The 13,685-nt window shown below is 54.9% G+C and overlaps 1 protein-coding gene across 1 annotated transcript; it reads right to left on the bottom strand.

Annotated features, from left to right (window-relative positions):
• Positions 1–3,800: 3,800 nt before the first annotated feature.
• On the bottom strand, positions 3,801–12,886 carry LOC135976471 (fibrinogen-like protein 1-like protein). Its single transcript, XM_065572194.1, has 3 exons — positions 12,766–12,886; positions 9,002–9,112; positions 3,801–7,629 (listed from the first exon to the last, which is right to left on the bottom strand). Exons 1-3 carry the CDS (start codon positions 12,767–12,769, stop codon positions 6,950–6,952), a joined length of 795 nt encoding a protein of 264 aa, XP_065428266.1. The 5' UTR covers positions 12,770–12,886; the 3' UTR covers positions 3,801–6,949.
• Between the last annotated feature and the right edge of the window lie 799 nt (positions 12,887–13,685).

Raw genomic sequence — 13,685 nt, forward strand, 5'->3', positions numbered from 1 at the left:
GGCTCCCAGGACCAGACACCAAGAGGTGAAGGTGATTGTCGGGGCTTCTGTCCTTCTTCCCCAGTGTAGATTTGATAGTGGAGAAGACTGATGCCGTAAGGGGGAAGTGAGTTACCCCAAGGTCACCCAGTGAGTTTATATCACAAATGCATACTCGGAAGGATCCAATAGAAACATGGATTTTCCAGTCTCTTCTTTCTAGGAGTCCCCAGGGCTAAGGTAAAACCCCTGCTGCCCCTCCCCATTCTGCTCACCTCCAAGATGTGCTGGAGTTTGTCTGTGCTGGGGGGTGCTGTCAGCAGGATCGAGAGCTCGTCATCTATGTTCTCTGGGCAGACCTTGCTTAGAGCCTGCCAGCGGAGAGAGACCAGGGGTCAGGAGCCTGCATTAGCACCGGTGTGCCATTGACCAGGAGCTGGCTGAGGTAAGCGCCGCCTGGCCGGAGCTCGCACCCAGAAACCCTGCCCCAGGTCGGAACCCCCTCCCACACCCAAATTCCCTCCCAGACCTCACACCCGGCACCCCAACCCCCTGCCCCAGGTCGGAACCCTCTCCTGTACCCTAATCCCTCCCAGACCCCACACCCCCACCCGCCCCCCAATCTCCTACCCCAGCCCTGAGCCCCCTCCCGCACCCAAACTCCCCCCAGAGTCCGCACCCCAACCCTCTGCCCCAGCCCGGATCCCCCTCTGGCACCCCAAACCCCTAATCTCCAGCCCAATCCCAGAGCCCGCATCCCCATCGGAGCCCTCACCCCTCCCTGCACTCCAACCCCCAGCCCCAGCCCAGTGAAAGTGAGTGAGGGTGTGAGAGCGAGCGACAAAGGGAAGTGGGCTGGGCTGGAGTGAGTGGGGGTGGGGCCTTGGGGAAGGGCATGAAAGGGGTTGGGTCAAGGGCGTTTGGTTTTGTGCAAGTAGAAAGTTGACAACCCTACTTAAGGACCTTTGAAAAGCAGCCTCCTTAGCACCGCTCCTGATACCAGGGGCCAAGGCGCCCCCGGACATGAGAACCACAATAGGCCAGAGCAAAACACTGCGTTAGAAATCGGAGCTCAGGTGCCAAGCGAACGATAGCTGACAGACAGGAGATGCGGGAATTAAGGTTGTGCCTTCAGCCAGCAACTGGTGTTCATCCGTTTGCACCACAGACACACACTGTAGGCAGGGCCACTATTTCCTTGTCTGTCTGCCTGTTTAGCGTCTCTCGGTCCTTACTGTGCCCATCACCGTGGTGTCTGAGTGGCAAACCAAGGGTTTAACGTATGCATATGTAACCCTTCTGCCCATCTAAGTTGGCAGCAACAAGGGCCGGGTTCTGTATCTAGGGGTTCCGTTTCAATAACGCAATGCAAAACCGGCTCGAGCCCCCACCCAGTGACCTGGGACAATTACATACCACCCCCTGGGCACCTCTAAGAGGCAATACTTCCCCTCTCGCAAGCACGGAGTCTGAGTGTAACAGCAAATGTTTAATAACATGAGGTAAACAACATCAGCATTAAATGGGAAAAACACCACAACTAGAGTTTTTAGACCAAACCATGAGCGAAGACCCACCCCAGCAATTTGGGCCGTGTCCTCTCCCATTGGTTCTTGAAACCAGCGACCCAAGAATCACCAAAGTCCCAAAAGTCCGACAACCCCCCAAAGTCTCTGTCCATGATCAGTGCAGCCTTAGAGTTCAAAGGGGGGGGGAAAGTGAGCAGGGTGTTAAGGGGCACCTTACGTGATCCGAGGCCAAACGGCTGCTTCTCCGTGGGGTTCCACTCCATCCGCAGTCCCACAAACTGCTCTGGCAGCTGCTCCACTCCGCTCACCGACTTGTGAGCCGCACTGCTCCGCTCACCGACCTGTGAGCCGCTCCACGCCACTCACCCCCACTAAGCTAAGTTAGCTTCAGGCTCCCCCACTAGTTAACACAGCCTCAGTGATCTCAGCTCTTAAATAGCTCAGCTAGTAGTAGGGGAGCCCCAGTGTTGGCCCAAAGTGAACCTAAGGGAATCAAAGTTAGCTCTGACATTCAACAGTGGAGAGAGGAGGTAGTGCAATTGGTGTTTCAACCCCCTCAGGAAGGGGGCCACACCATCAGGTACAAATACCTGTCCCCATCCTCTCTCAATTCACTGGGTTTTGTAACCCATGCCCCTTGACAAGCAAATGCTACTTAGGTAATGGTGAATGACTCACTCAGTCCTTCTGTCATACAACAGTTCCACTGGCCTTGATTCACAGAATCAGGGTAACAAAACTTTATTCTTCCTGCCCCAATAACAGAGAAACTGGGGATCCCACACCAGCCGAAGTAACCACTTTGAGTTGCTGTGGTTTCATGCCAGGCGAGTGGGTGTGCCTATGCAAACAAGATCAGCCCCTGGAGTTCTTTTCCACCCTCGCCATAATTCACCACCAGATGTCAGGGTAGAGCTCATCCTGACTCTGCTTACACATATGAAACTGCCTGACTGGAAGGACGTGGTTTGGTGTGGATCAGTGACTGCTGGGGCAATTGGTGGCAGAAGGCTCTGAGGGCCTGGCTCATTCCGACCTGGCTCATTCCAACGGCTTCTACAGCTGAGAGCAGCCCAGTCTCCTGCCTGGGTCCGACGCAAACCAGGAAGTACAGGACCACGGTTAATAAGAGCAGCTCAAAAGATCATTTTCGCTGAGCCCAGCCCTGCACAGATTTCCAGCTTAGGTTTGCATTTTCAGCAAAAGTTCTTCTTGATTATTTTCTCCCAACCCCCTTCTGCCTCCATAATAGCCAGCCACCCCGTCAGTCGCATCCTGGGGCGCTCCAGGGACAGCGTATGTGCGTGTATGTGTACGTCTGTACATATGTGTATGTGTACATGTGTGTATGTATGTGTGTACGTGTATGTGCACATGAGTGTGTGCACATATGAGTGTGCATGTGTATGTGTGTACATGTACCCCAGTCAGATGTATACATCTGGATTTCCTTTGAAAGAATTTTCAAATTGAGCTGATCAAGTGCAATGGCAAAGCACCCAATTCCTCTGCCCCCCAACTGCCTTCGCTGCTTTAACGTACAACCTGCTCCGCTGGCACCTCTGACTCCTGAAAGCCCTAACGCTCCAGGGGAGCAGGCCGTGCCCTGCCCTGCCCTGGCTGCCCCGGGTGTTACCTCGGAGGGAATCGTTCCAGATTCCAATGGGTGGCAGGTCCAGGGAAGAGCCTTATCTGGGGGGAGGCTGTACCAGACCCGCCCGACCCAGGCAGGCTCCCAGGTACTCTCTGCTCGGGGCTGATAAGGCTTCTTAGCAGTTTCTCTCCAAACAAATTCCAGTTCAAGACACCTGAGAGCTCCACAGCAGGGCAGCATCCCCAGAGCGCAGCAGGGCGGGGGTTAGGGGGAGCAGTCGGTAGCAGCACCTGCCCCTCATACGGCAGGAGCGAGAAGTGCCAGCCACGTGCTGCCTCCATCCCCAGAGGCCAGGTGAGAGTGAATTCCCACATCCCCGCACGATTGGTTCCGTCACTCTTCTACACTTACATGGATTTCCAATGTCAATGTTTCTAACATCAGCTTTGCCAGCTCTCCTTACACCTTTGTCTGCTAGAGCAAAAACCTGAAATACAGCTACCTCCTCCTGCCGGGTGACTATAGACCTTAATGACAGAGCTCGGAACTGCTAAGTCAAGCTGACTAGCTGCAGCCCCCTTGGGTTGCCTGCTCGAAGGTGTGCTGGCCAGGCCACAAGTCATTTTTGTGCCTCTTCCCTGCTCCTTCTTAGCATTTGAACATCATTTGACTAGTGTGAACAAGAGTCTATACTGGGGAGAGCCCAGGGTGAGAGAGTCACTAGACTCTTGTCAAGGCTGCTTCCCCACTCTGAACTTTAGGGTACAAATGTGGGGGCCTGCATGAAAACTGCTAAGCTTAACTACCAGCTTAGATCTGGTCCACTGCCACCATTCCCAAGTGGATTCCCTTCCCTGGGAAGCCTTGAGAAACCTTTCACCAATTCCCTGGTGAATACAGATCCAACCCCCTTGGATCTAAAAACAAGGAGAAATTAACCATCCCCCTCCTTCCTCCCACCAACTCCTGGTGGATCAAGTTCCAAACCTCTTGGATCTTAAAACAAGGAGAAATCAATCAGGTTCTTAAAAAGAAGGCTTTTAATTAAAGAAAAAAGGTAAAAAACATCTCTGTAAAATCAGGACGGAAAATAACTTTACAGGGTAATCAAACTTAAAGAGCAATAGGCCAGAGCAAAACGCTGCGTTAGAAATCGGATTCAAAGTACAGCAAACAGAGGTAAACACTCTAGTAAAAGGTACATTTACATGTTGAGAAAACAAAGTAAAAACTAACACGCCTTGCCTGGCTGTTTACTTACAAGTTTGAAATCTGAGAGACTTGTTCAGAAAGATGTGGAGAACCTGGATTGATGTCTGGTCCCTCTCAGTCCCAAGAGCGAATGACTTCCCAAACAAAGAGCACAAACAAAAGCCTTCCCCCCACCAAGATCTGAAAGTATCTTGTCCCCTTTTTGGTCCTTTGGGTCAGGTGTCAGCCAGGTTACCTGAGCTTCTTAACCCTTTACAGGTAAAAGGATTTTGGAGTCTCTGGCCAGGAGGGATTTTATAGTACTGTACACAGCAGAGCTGTTACCCTTCCCTTTATAGTTATGACAACTCTGGTTATACAGTGCTCTGTATACATCTGTGAAGCAGGAGTGCTGAAACCCCAGTCACAGCCGGGGTCCAGCCCCAGAGAGCGCCAGCCTGGCCCTGGGGGGTGGGGGTGGGAGGGCGACACGGAGAGCAGTTTGGTCCGATGGAGGGCATTGCTGCCAGGTGGCTCATGGGGAGGGGCGGGGGTGGGCTGTGGCGTAAGAAGAGTTCAGGTTGTTTTGGGGTAGCCATGTTCAGGGGGGAGTTGGGGTGTGGGTGGGACCCCAAGTTGGGGGGAATGGTGCAGGGGAACCCTGGGTTTAGCAGGGAGCCCCCAGTCAGCAAAACAGCTGAGCGAGCTGGTTGCCCGGAACAGGCTGAGGATGTCCCCGCTTGCAGCAAAGGGATGGCTGGCGAGGGATGGCTGGCTGGGGAGGGCACCAAGCGCAGCCTGCAATGGGCAGAGTGGGGGGTGGGGGGTGGGGGTGGCTCCCAGCACGGACAGCGGAGATGGGAGGCGGGAAGGGGAGAGGTCAGTGCCCTGGGCAGGGGGATCCCCCGCTCCCCCACTGCAAAACAGCACACCCCCACCTCACCACCAGCAACCGAGATGGAGGGGACAGCTTAGTGCACGGGGGGGCGGGGTCCCTGATACTCCCAACTGCAAAATAGCAACCCCCTCCCCCCTGTCTGCACCCCAGATGCTGAGGAGGGAGGAGGAAACCTTCCAGCTGCACCTCAGCGGCTCCCAGCTTCCCTCCCCCTGAAAACATCCCTCTTTCCAAACCTGCCCCCCAAACTCCCCCCTACGCACACTCTCCACGCAGGCTCTGTCAGGAAGGCCAATTAGACAGGGCCTTGTGTCCTGGGGATGCACTGAAGGGCCATGGTCAGGAGGGGACTGGAAAGATGCAGTTTTGGGGGGGGGCAATGCCCCTTAACATTCCCTCCCATCTTCACCCCTGCCAGTGGACCAGCCAGGACTACGTCATGGCCCATCTTTGGGCTACAGCCCACGATTTGGAAGCCCTGCCTGAGGGTGAACTTCATCAGGCCCAGCTGACTTGTTCTTTAGCCTGTTCTTTCCGTGTTCGGGGGGGGGTGGGGGGGGTGGTCCTGCCCCTGGCTGTTAGCATTTATGGTGTTCAGCATCTGGTCACAATGAACTTTGATTGAAGTGACTGAAGCCAAACAGGCAGGAAATGCTCGGAGATGCTCAGAGGACGTCAGCCTGACAGATAAATACACTGCTAGGAGCTGAATTATACCATGTGATGGGTGGAGTTAAAATCTCATTGACACAGCTGTGAGGATGCACTCTTCATTTAAGACAACTGGAAGCAACAGGTAAGGGGGCCTCGTGTAGAACAAGCCATGATGGCGTGTGCCCAGAAACTAGCCCCAGGTGGGCAGAGGATGCCACCGAGTATCGTTCTGAGCTGGTGCGTGTGTGACAGAGACAAGCCGGGCAGTGCAGCCAGGACAGCCGAGCAGAGCCTGTGAGCATGGTGTGATTTTGGGAGGAGCATAGAGAGCTTTTGGGCCAGGTGCTGGCTAAAAAGGCTTGGAGCTGAGAGCAGGGAGGCTAATCCCTGCTGTTGGTTCCTGCTGTGTTTGGAGAAGCAGGACTCTGTATGTTCCTTGTCAATAAACAAGACATCAAAAAATTACCAGACTCCATTGCCAATTTCTGCTCCCCACTGGAACATCCCCAGGGCCCCAAACTTTGACTAGCCCCTTGGGTTGAAGAGGGACACCAATATCTTTATTGTGTGGTTTCGTTGCACGTCTATCTAATCTCAGTGGTTTATCAGCAACTAATTACTGTTGCAATGTTTTCTCATGTAATAACCATATTTATTAAAAACACAGAGGGCAGGTTTTTGAACCCAAACTCACCACTGCTAATACATGCAGGATTCAGATGTAAAGTCCTGGCTTTGAGTCATCCCCCATTTAAATGCTCAATGACAGTTGCTAGAAATCCAGTGTCATGATTCATTGATCACTAATGCCAAGGGGCAGTGGCAGGGCTGAGAGAAGCAGAGGTTAATGTGGGTCTAAAGTCGTAGTGAGTGACATGGCTTCCAGCGAGGCAGAGTGGAAGCGGGGGTCCAGTTATACACACCAATCACACTCTTCGTGTCATTCGAACGCACCGGCGGGATCAGCTCTCAGCGTTTATTCCAGGGGATTTACCGTGCAGAAGCCAACAGGGAAGGGGGTGAACAGAGTGGAGGCATTGCAGGGACTGCACTGATTAGGTGGGGGCTGGCGCGCCGTGTCTGATCTAATATTGTCTCTCCTTCTCAGCGGCGCCGGCTCCCAAGGAGGATGGGCTCCTCCTGCCGGACCCAGCACACGTCTGTTGGCTTAACCAGGATGAGGGAAGACTTGCACTCCCCACTCTTACAGAACCCTGCCCAGTAGATGTAGCCTTTCCCATTGAGCAGGACGTTCTGACACTTGTCGTACCACCAGCCTCCATAGCTACTTGCGCAATTCCCACTGGCCTGGTCCTGATCCTTGTCAGTCGTGCTGAACTTCATGTTGTCGTGTATGCCCCCCAGGCTGGAGTGGTAGGTGGTGAGATAGTCCTCGCCGTCCCCAGAGTACCTGCCCAGCCTCAGCGGGTACCCGCTCAGCTCATCCTCGACACTGAAGATGTCGTACTCTGCGTAGCGGGTGTTGTTGGATTTGTCCTCCACGACAAAGCGGACCTTGTAGATGGTCTGCCGCGTGAGCAGGGACAGGTACTCGTTGCCCAGCCAGTAATCCTGCTGCACGTTCCCAAAGCCATACTTGTAGGTGATCCAGGACTCCTTCCAGGTGATCTCTGTGTTGTAAGAATTTCTCTGCACAACGGTCCAGCCTTTGCCTTCGGTGTCCATGTCACACCACACCACTCGAGGGGGAGAGCCTGCCGGCTGGATGACATGGACGCCGCTGGGACTGTCCCTGGGAATGTTGCTGCAGTCTTTGGGGAACCCTGAAATGCCACGAACATCAGGTTAAGGGGGCAGGTGGGGGTGGGGGAGTGAGCGCTAGCTAGCTCGATCAAATCAGCCTGGGGTAACTGGAGGCTGGGTTTTAGAGGCAGGTCCTGTGTATTTCACAATACTACAGCCACAGAATCCGCCCCGGCCATTCCTGGCCACAGAATCCGGCTCCAGATCTTACACTTTCATTTTACCAATAAAATAAAATAAGAATAGTTTCTTGCTCTGCTGGTTTTGAAGAAATCTTGAAGAGATGAATCAAGTGTAAACCAAGGCTCTGTATCCTTCCTGAGTCTGTACTGCTAAAGAAATCGTTTGGCAAGGGTGGGGGAGACGCTGCCAGATCCATCTCAGCGAATGTCAATTATGAAACCCATCAGTGACAATTTAAATGGGAGTTTTCAAAGAGCCTAAGGGAGTTTGACACCCAACTGTGATTGGAATTCAGTGGGATTTAGGCACCCAACTCCCTGTGGTGCCTTTGAAAATTCCAGACATCCTATCGAGGGGCTTGTCTTTGGGGCGGAAATTGTCCCGAACTATCCTGGTAGAATGAGAGCACTGTGGTTATACTGCCCCTCCCCTCCCCAGGGTCCTCCCTCGAGCCTGAGCCCCCCAGCTCCCCTACCCCCCAGACAATCCCCCTGTGTGCCCCTCCCCCATAGCTGAGCCGAGGGGGAGGAGCTGCTGAGCACTGCGGGGGCAGGGGCTCAGGGCCACCTCTGGAGCTGGTTCGGCCCCTGGTCTGCCTGGGCAAGCCCCTGAGCAGCTCCCAGAGCCACTGGAGGTGTGGGGAGAAGGGAATGAAAACCCCTGACAAGGAGGAACTGGCTCTCCCTGCTGCCTGGACTCTGGGGGCAAGGCTTCTAGGCATGAGCGAGAGATCCCCAGCTGTTAGCCGGGGCTAGCCCTAGTATAGGAGTTGGTGAGATAGAAGGGTAGAACTCCCAGCCAATTTGGGGGGGTGCCTGGTTCCCAAACGCTGCCCTGCGGTTGGCACCAGCGCTCTTCAGTCACTGCTGGGGGCTTGGCAGCCGTTACCGGAGAAAGGGATAACGAAGCTGTGGAAAGCAAACAGCCAGTCGAGCAGCACCTCCCCCACCCCGGCTGGCCCATTCCCAGGCGCTGGAGGCCTGCGAATGGGAGTAGTGGGGTCACTAGCGCAGGCCGGCCTTGCGATCCCTTCGGAGAACTCAGCGTTTCTTTGGGCCCAGCGCTGGCGGGGGGGCGGGAAGGTGCATTCAGTGGATAAGTGGATCTGGGGTGACCCCGGCATGGGGGAGAGGAGCAGAATCAGGCCCACGATGCCCTGATCTCGGATATGGCAGATGATAGAAGCTCTCCGACGGGTTCTCTACTCACCCCTCTCGACCGTCTTGTGGGCCAGGGCCCCGTTGCCCTGCACGGGGGCTACGCAAAGGAGCGGCATCATGGACAACGCAGACAGAAGCACGAGAGAGCTGGACTGGAACCCTGCAGGGGACAAAAACCACTGGGCATGAGACCAGGAGAGAGTTTCACAAGTGCCTAAATCCCACTAGAAGTCACTGGGATTTAGGCACTTAAGTGACTTAGCCACTCTTGAAAATGTTACCCTTAGACGCTAAGGCCAGAGTTTTCAGAGGGCTCAACTACTGGGCCAGATTTTCAGAAGAGCTCAGCGCCCAGGTAGGCACCGCAGGACATGGCTGGATGTTCAAAGGGGCTCAGCATGGGGGGGGTGGGCCCAAGTCTCTGGAGATGGGGTGAAGCCCACCATTCACCTCTCCCCCAGCCCGGCCACTGTCTCCGTCTCTACAGCCGGCCCGATTAGCACACAGCTGGGACCCAGCTGCATGGTAAAAACCATTCAAAGATTGCGGCTCCGATTGCCTGGCTCCCGGGTCCCGGGCGGGTCAGGGGTTCACTGTAAGCGCTGCCCTAGCAAGGGCATGACCATTTATTTCAGCCGGGATTAACATAGACACCCCTCCCCCTCCCCACACATGCTTTTCCCAGGCCACCTTCAGCACTCAGCACAGGGATTCACAATGACCTTGCCAGGATCAGTAGCCCAGAGCAATCCAGACTCTTGGACAGAAACCGGCTCATTCACCGCCCGCCCCCCACCCCCCAGGTATATCTATCACGGCCCTGGTATTACATCTTGTGTAGCTACAGCCCACATAACGCAGAGCACTGCATATGCAGCCCCCAATGGTAAATAGGTTGAGAACCCTACAGCAGAGGCTCACGTGTGAAGCTCCAGAGGTCCCAAGTTTGATTATAGCTGCTGCCGGCCCATAACAGTTGCAAAATGGCAGCTTTTTGTGGGGTGAGGCGGGGTGGGGCGGGGCGGGGCGGGCCGGGTGTGTGTGTGTGTGTCAAACCAGAACAGGCTAAAGCCGCACTGGAGTCCGGCACCGTGCTTTCTGTCAGCCATGATTGTATTCATGTGGTGTTGCAAAGTTAGAAAGTCCACAACTAACCCCAAAAGTGACCGTGATACAAACGTGTGTAACCCTTCTGCCCATCTAAGTTGGCAGCAACAAGGGCCGGGTTCTGTATCTAGGGGTTCCGTTTCAATAACGCAATGCAAAACCGGCTCGAGCCCCCACCCAGTGACCTGGGACAATTACATACCACCCCCTGGGTGCCTCTAAGAGGCAATACTTCCCCTCTCGCAAGCACGGAGTCTGAGTGTAACAGAAAATGTTTAATAACATGAGGTAAACGACATCAGCATTAAATTGGAAAAACACCACAAACAGGATTCATAACACAAACCATGAGCAAAAAACCCACCCCAGCAAGTTGGGCTGTGTCCTTCCCCTTGGGTTCTTGAAACCAGCAACCCAAGGATCACCAAAGTCCCAAAAGTCCAACAACCCCCCCAAAGTCTCTGTCCCTGGTCAGTGCAGCCCCGGAGTTTTGGGGGGGGCACGCAGGGTGTTAAGGGGCACCTTACGTGATCCGAGGCCGACGGGGTTCCGCGGCAGCCTTCACAACGAGCCGCTCCACTCCACCAGCTGCCCCGTGAGCTGCTCCCGCCGTCCCACGAACTGCTCTGGCAGCTGCTCCACTCTGCTCACCGACCTGTGAGCCACTCAGCTCTGCTCCACTTCAGCCGACCATGGGCCTCTCCCACAAGGCTCCGCTCTGCTCTGCTAGCTGTTCCTCCAGCTGCTCCGCTCCGCTCCGCTCACCGACCTGTGAGTCGCTCAGCTCCACTCCAACCGTCCCCGCAAGGCTCCACTCTGCTAGCTGCTCCACCAGCCGCTTAGCAATATAGCATCAGGCTCCCCCACTAGTTAACACAGCCTCAGTGATCTCAGCTCATAATAACTTTAGCTCTTTTGTGATTTCAGCTCTTAGCAATTTCAGCTCATAGTAGGGGAGCCCCAGTGCTAGTGCACCATTGGCCCAAAGTGAATTCAGTTCAGCAGTCTGTAACTAGACTTCTAATGGAGTCAAAGTTAGCTCTGATATTCAACAGTGGAGAGAGGCAGTAATGCAATTGGTGTTTCAACCCCTCAGAAAGGGTCCCGGTCCCGGTCCCGGTCCCGGTCCCGGTCCCGGTCCCGGTCCCGGTCCCGGTCCCGGTCCCGGTCCCGGTCCCGGTCCCGGTCCCGGTCCCGGTCCCGGTCCCGGTCCCGGTCCCGGTCCCGGTCCCGGTCCCGGTCCCGGTCCCGGTCCCCTCTCTAGTCACTAGGTTTTGTAACCCATGCCCCTTGTCAAGCAAGTCCTACTTAGGTAATGGTGAAGGACTCACTCAGTCCTTCTGTCATACAACAGTTTCACTGGCCTTGATTCACAGAATCAGGGTAACAAAACTTTATTCTTCCTGTCCCGATAACAGAGAAAACTGGGGATCCCACACCAGCCAAAGTAACCACTTTGAGTTGCTGTTGTTTCATGCCAGGTGGGTGGGTGTGCCTATGCAAACCAGATCAGCCCCTGGAGTTCTTTTCCACACTCACCATAATTCACCACCAGATGTCAGGGTAGAGCTCATCCTGACTCTGCTTACACGTGCAAATGAATTAGAGAGAGAGAGAGAGAGAACACCGTGTAAACGACACACCGAAACACACTGTTGCAATGGAAACACTTTGCCCAGACATGATCCCCAGACAGATTTCATTGGAAACACCTTCTTTTTGGAGCTGCCTGGACCCCAAATTCTTCAGACAATGTCACAGCCCAAGTAACTGTGACACGCTGCCAGCAATCTCAGGTATCATAGTGAGAGGGAGGAGAGAGGCGTAACCCATGGCAGGCAAAGGGTTAAAGCTTTAAAGGAGAAGGATTTCAGTGAGTCTGACAAGCCAGAACTACAATGTTTGGAACTGAAGTGAAATAACAATCTGGAGTCACTCATCCTTGAAAACACGCCTCCCCTTCTCCTGACGCCCCAGAGGAGAGGGGACACTGCCAGCTAGCAGCCGTTCACACACTGTAATAGTCTAAGACACAGAGGGCCTGAGTTCGACCTGTGACCTTGGAAAACTCATTACACTGCACCATACCTCAGTTTCCCCATTTTTAAAACATGGTTTATGCTAGTTCCTTTGTGTTCTAAAGTACTTTGGCCCCAATGCCCAAAGGTACCTGGGGCAGGGCGGGAGGATTCCTGCCTAGGGTCCAGCAGAGCGCTGGGCAGGGGATCCCCGCCAGGCTCCTGGTACCCCATGGCCCCGGGGGCACTCTTTACTCACCAGGAGGCACTGCCAGACTCCTAGCTAGCCAGGCTCATGCTGCAGCATGCACTTGCTGGGGGAAATGCTGCTCCGTTTCAAAGGAAAAGCAGCATGTACCTCCCTTGTGCCTCGGCCAGGCAGGGTCGGGAAAGCAGAGGATGCACCAGGGCTCCCCTCCCCCTTGTGCACCTGCCCGGGCTGAGGGGTGGCACTGAGAGGAGTGCAGGCTGCCCCTCTCTATGCGGTAGTTACTGCGTCTGTCTGGGCACATTCCTGCCTGTGCCCGGGCACTCAGGGCACATGGTGTCCCACAGGGGCCACATAGCATGCCCTGCCACTGCACCTCCCCCATGTGCCTACACCGCCTGGGGCTCTGGTGCCCACCACCAGGCTCTGGCCCTACATCTCCAGGCTGTGTGAAATACTGGGCATTTCAATAAAACTCACCCATCCCGACGCTGCAGCTGAGCGGGCGAGTTAGCAACCTGAAGCGTCCCCCACTTCCACATCAGAAACCAGAGCCGGGGCTCCATGCCTTTATGGGGAAAGCGCCACTCCACACCCAGCTTATCGTCCTTTCTCAACCGCTGGCCTCAAGCCTGGCCTGTGGGCAGGGAGGGAGCCCCCTCCGGAACGTCTGCCCATCCTTTATTTACCGCAGATACCAGATTTCTTGGGCTCCCTCCCTCCTCGCCGAGAATGCCAACGTTTCTGAAGCCGGGCAGGTGTGAGCCAGGGATTTAATTTCTCAGTGGGACTCTGCGGCATTACCGTACCATCGGCCTTCCAGATGAAGGACGCACTAAATGGAGAGGATCAAGCCAGAGGAGATGGCAGGAACAGGGGTTGTGCAGAACGCGATGGGGGTGTAACGCTTGTGCCAGGTGGTATTGGCAGTGACAAGGACGAGAATCAGGATCTCAGGGTTCCTCTTAGCATTGCAAAGCAGAACCAGCTGGAGCGTCCCTCCCAGAAATCTGGGAAACTGACCAGCACACCCCTAACAGGCAGCTGTTCCCCCGTCGCGAGCACTGAGTCTGAGTCTAACACACGAGAACTTTTATTTAGAGGAGAAAGAAACGCAGCATGAACTGGGGAAACCATCACAAGAGTGACTCAGCAGTATGTGAACTGTGAGTGAAACGCCCACTCTACAATACATTGGGCAGCAGCCCCTTGCCTCAGTTTCCCAGCTTGGGATGAGAGAGTCCAATGGACGAATGTCCCTTTGGCACACCCCTCCCATTTTCCCTCTGCTGTCCCCTTACCCGGTTTACGGGCCCAGCTCAGCAGAGTTTGAGAGTTCAGGGGGCATTCGGGGGGGGGGTTCACCTCCTGCCCCAGGGAGAGAAGGGGTGGGCCAGGGA

Source organism: Chrysemys picta, chromosome 18 (genome assembly GCF_011386835.1).
Source record: "Chrysemys picta bellii isolate R12L10 chromosome 18, ASM1138683v2, whole genome shotgun sequence".
Lineage (NCBI taxonomy): Eukaryota > Metazoa > Chordata > Testudines > Emydidae > Chrysemys > Chrysemys picta.

What these genes read in the sequence shown, in the direction of transcription:
- LOC135976471 (XM_065572194.1), bottom strand. An exon ending in CCACAAGACGGTCGAGAGGG is followed by an intron (nt 7,630 to 9,001) that starts GTGAGTAGAGAA and finishes GTGGCATTTCAG; the next exon opens with GGTTCCCCAAAGACTGCAGC.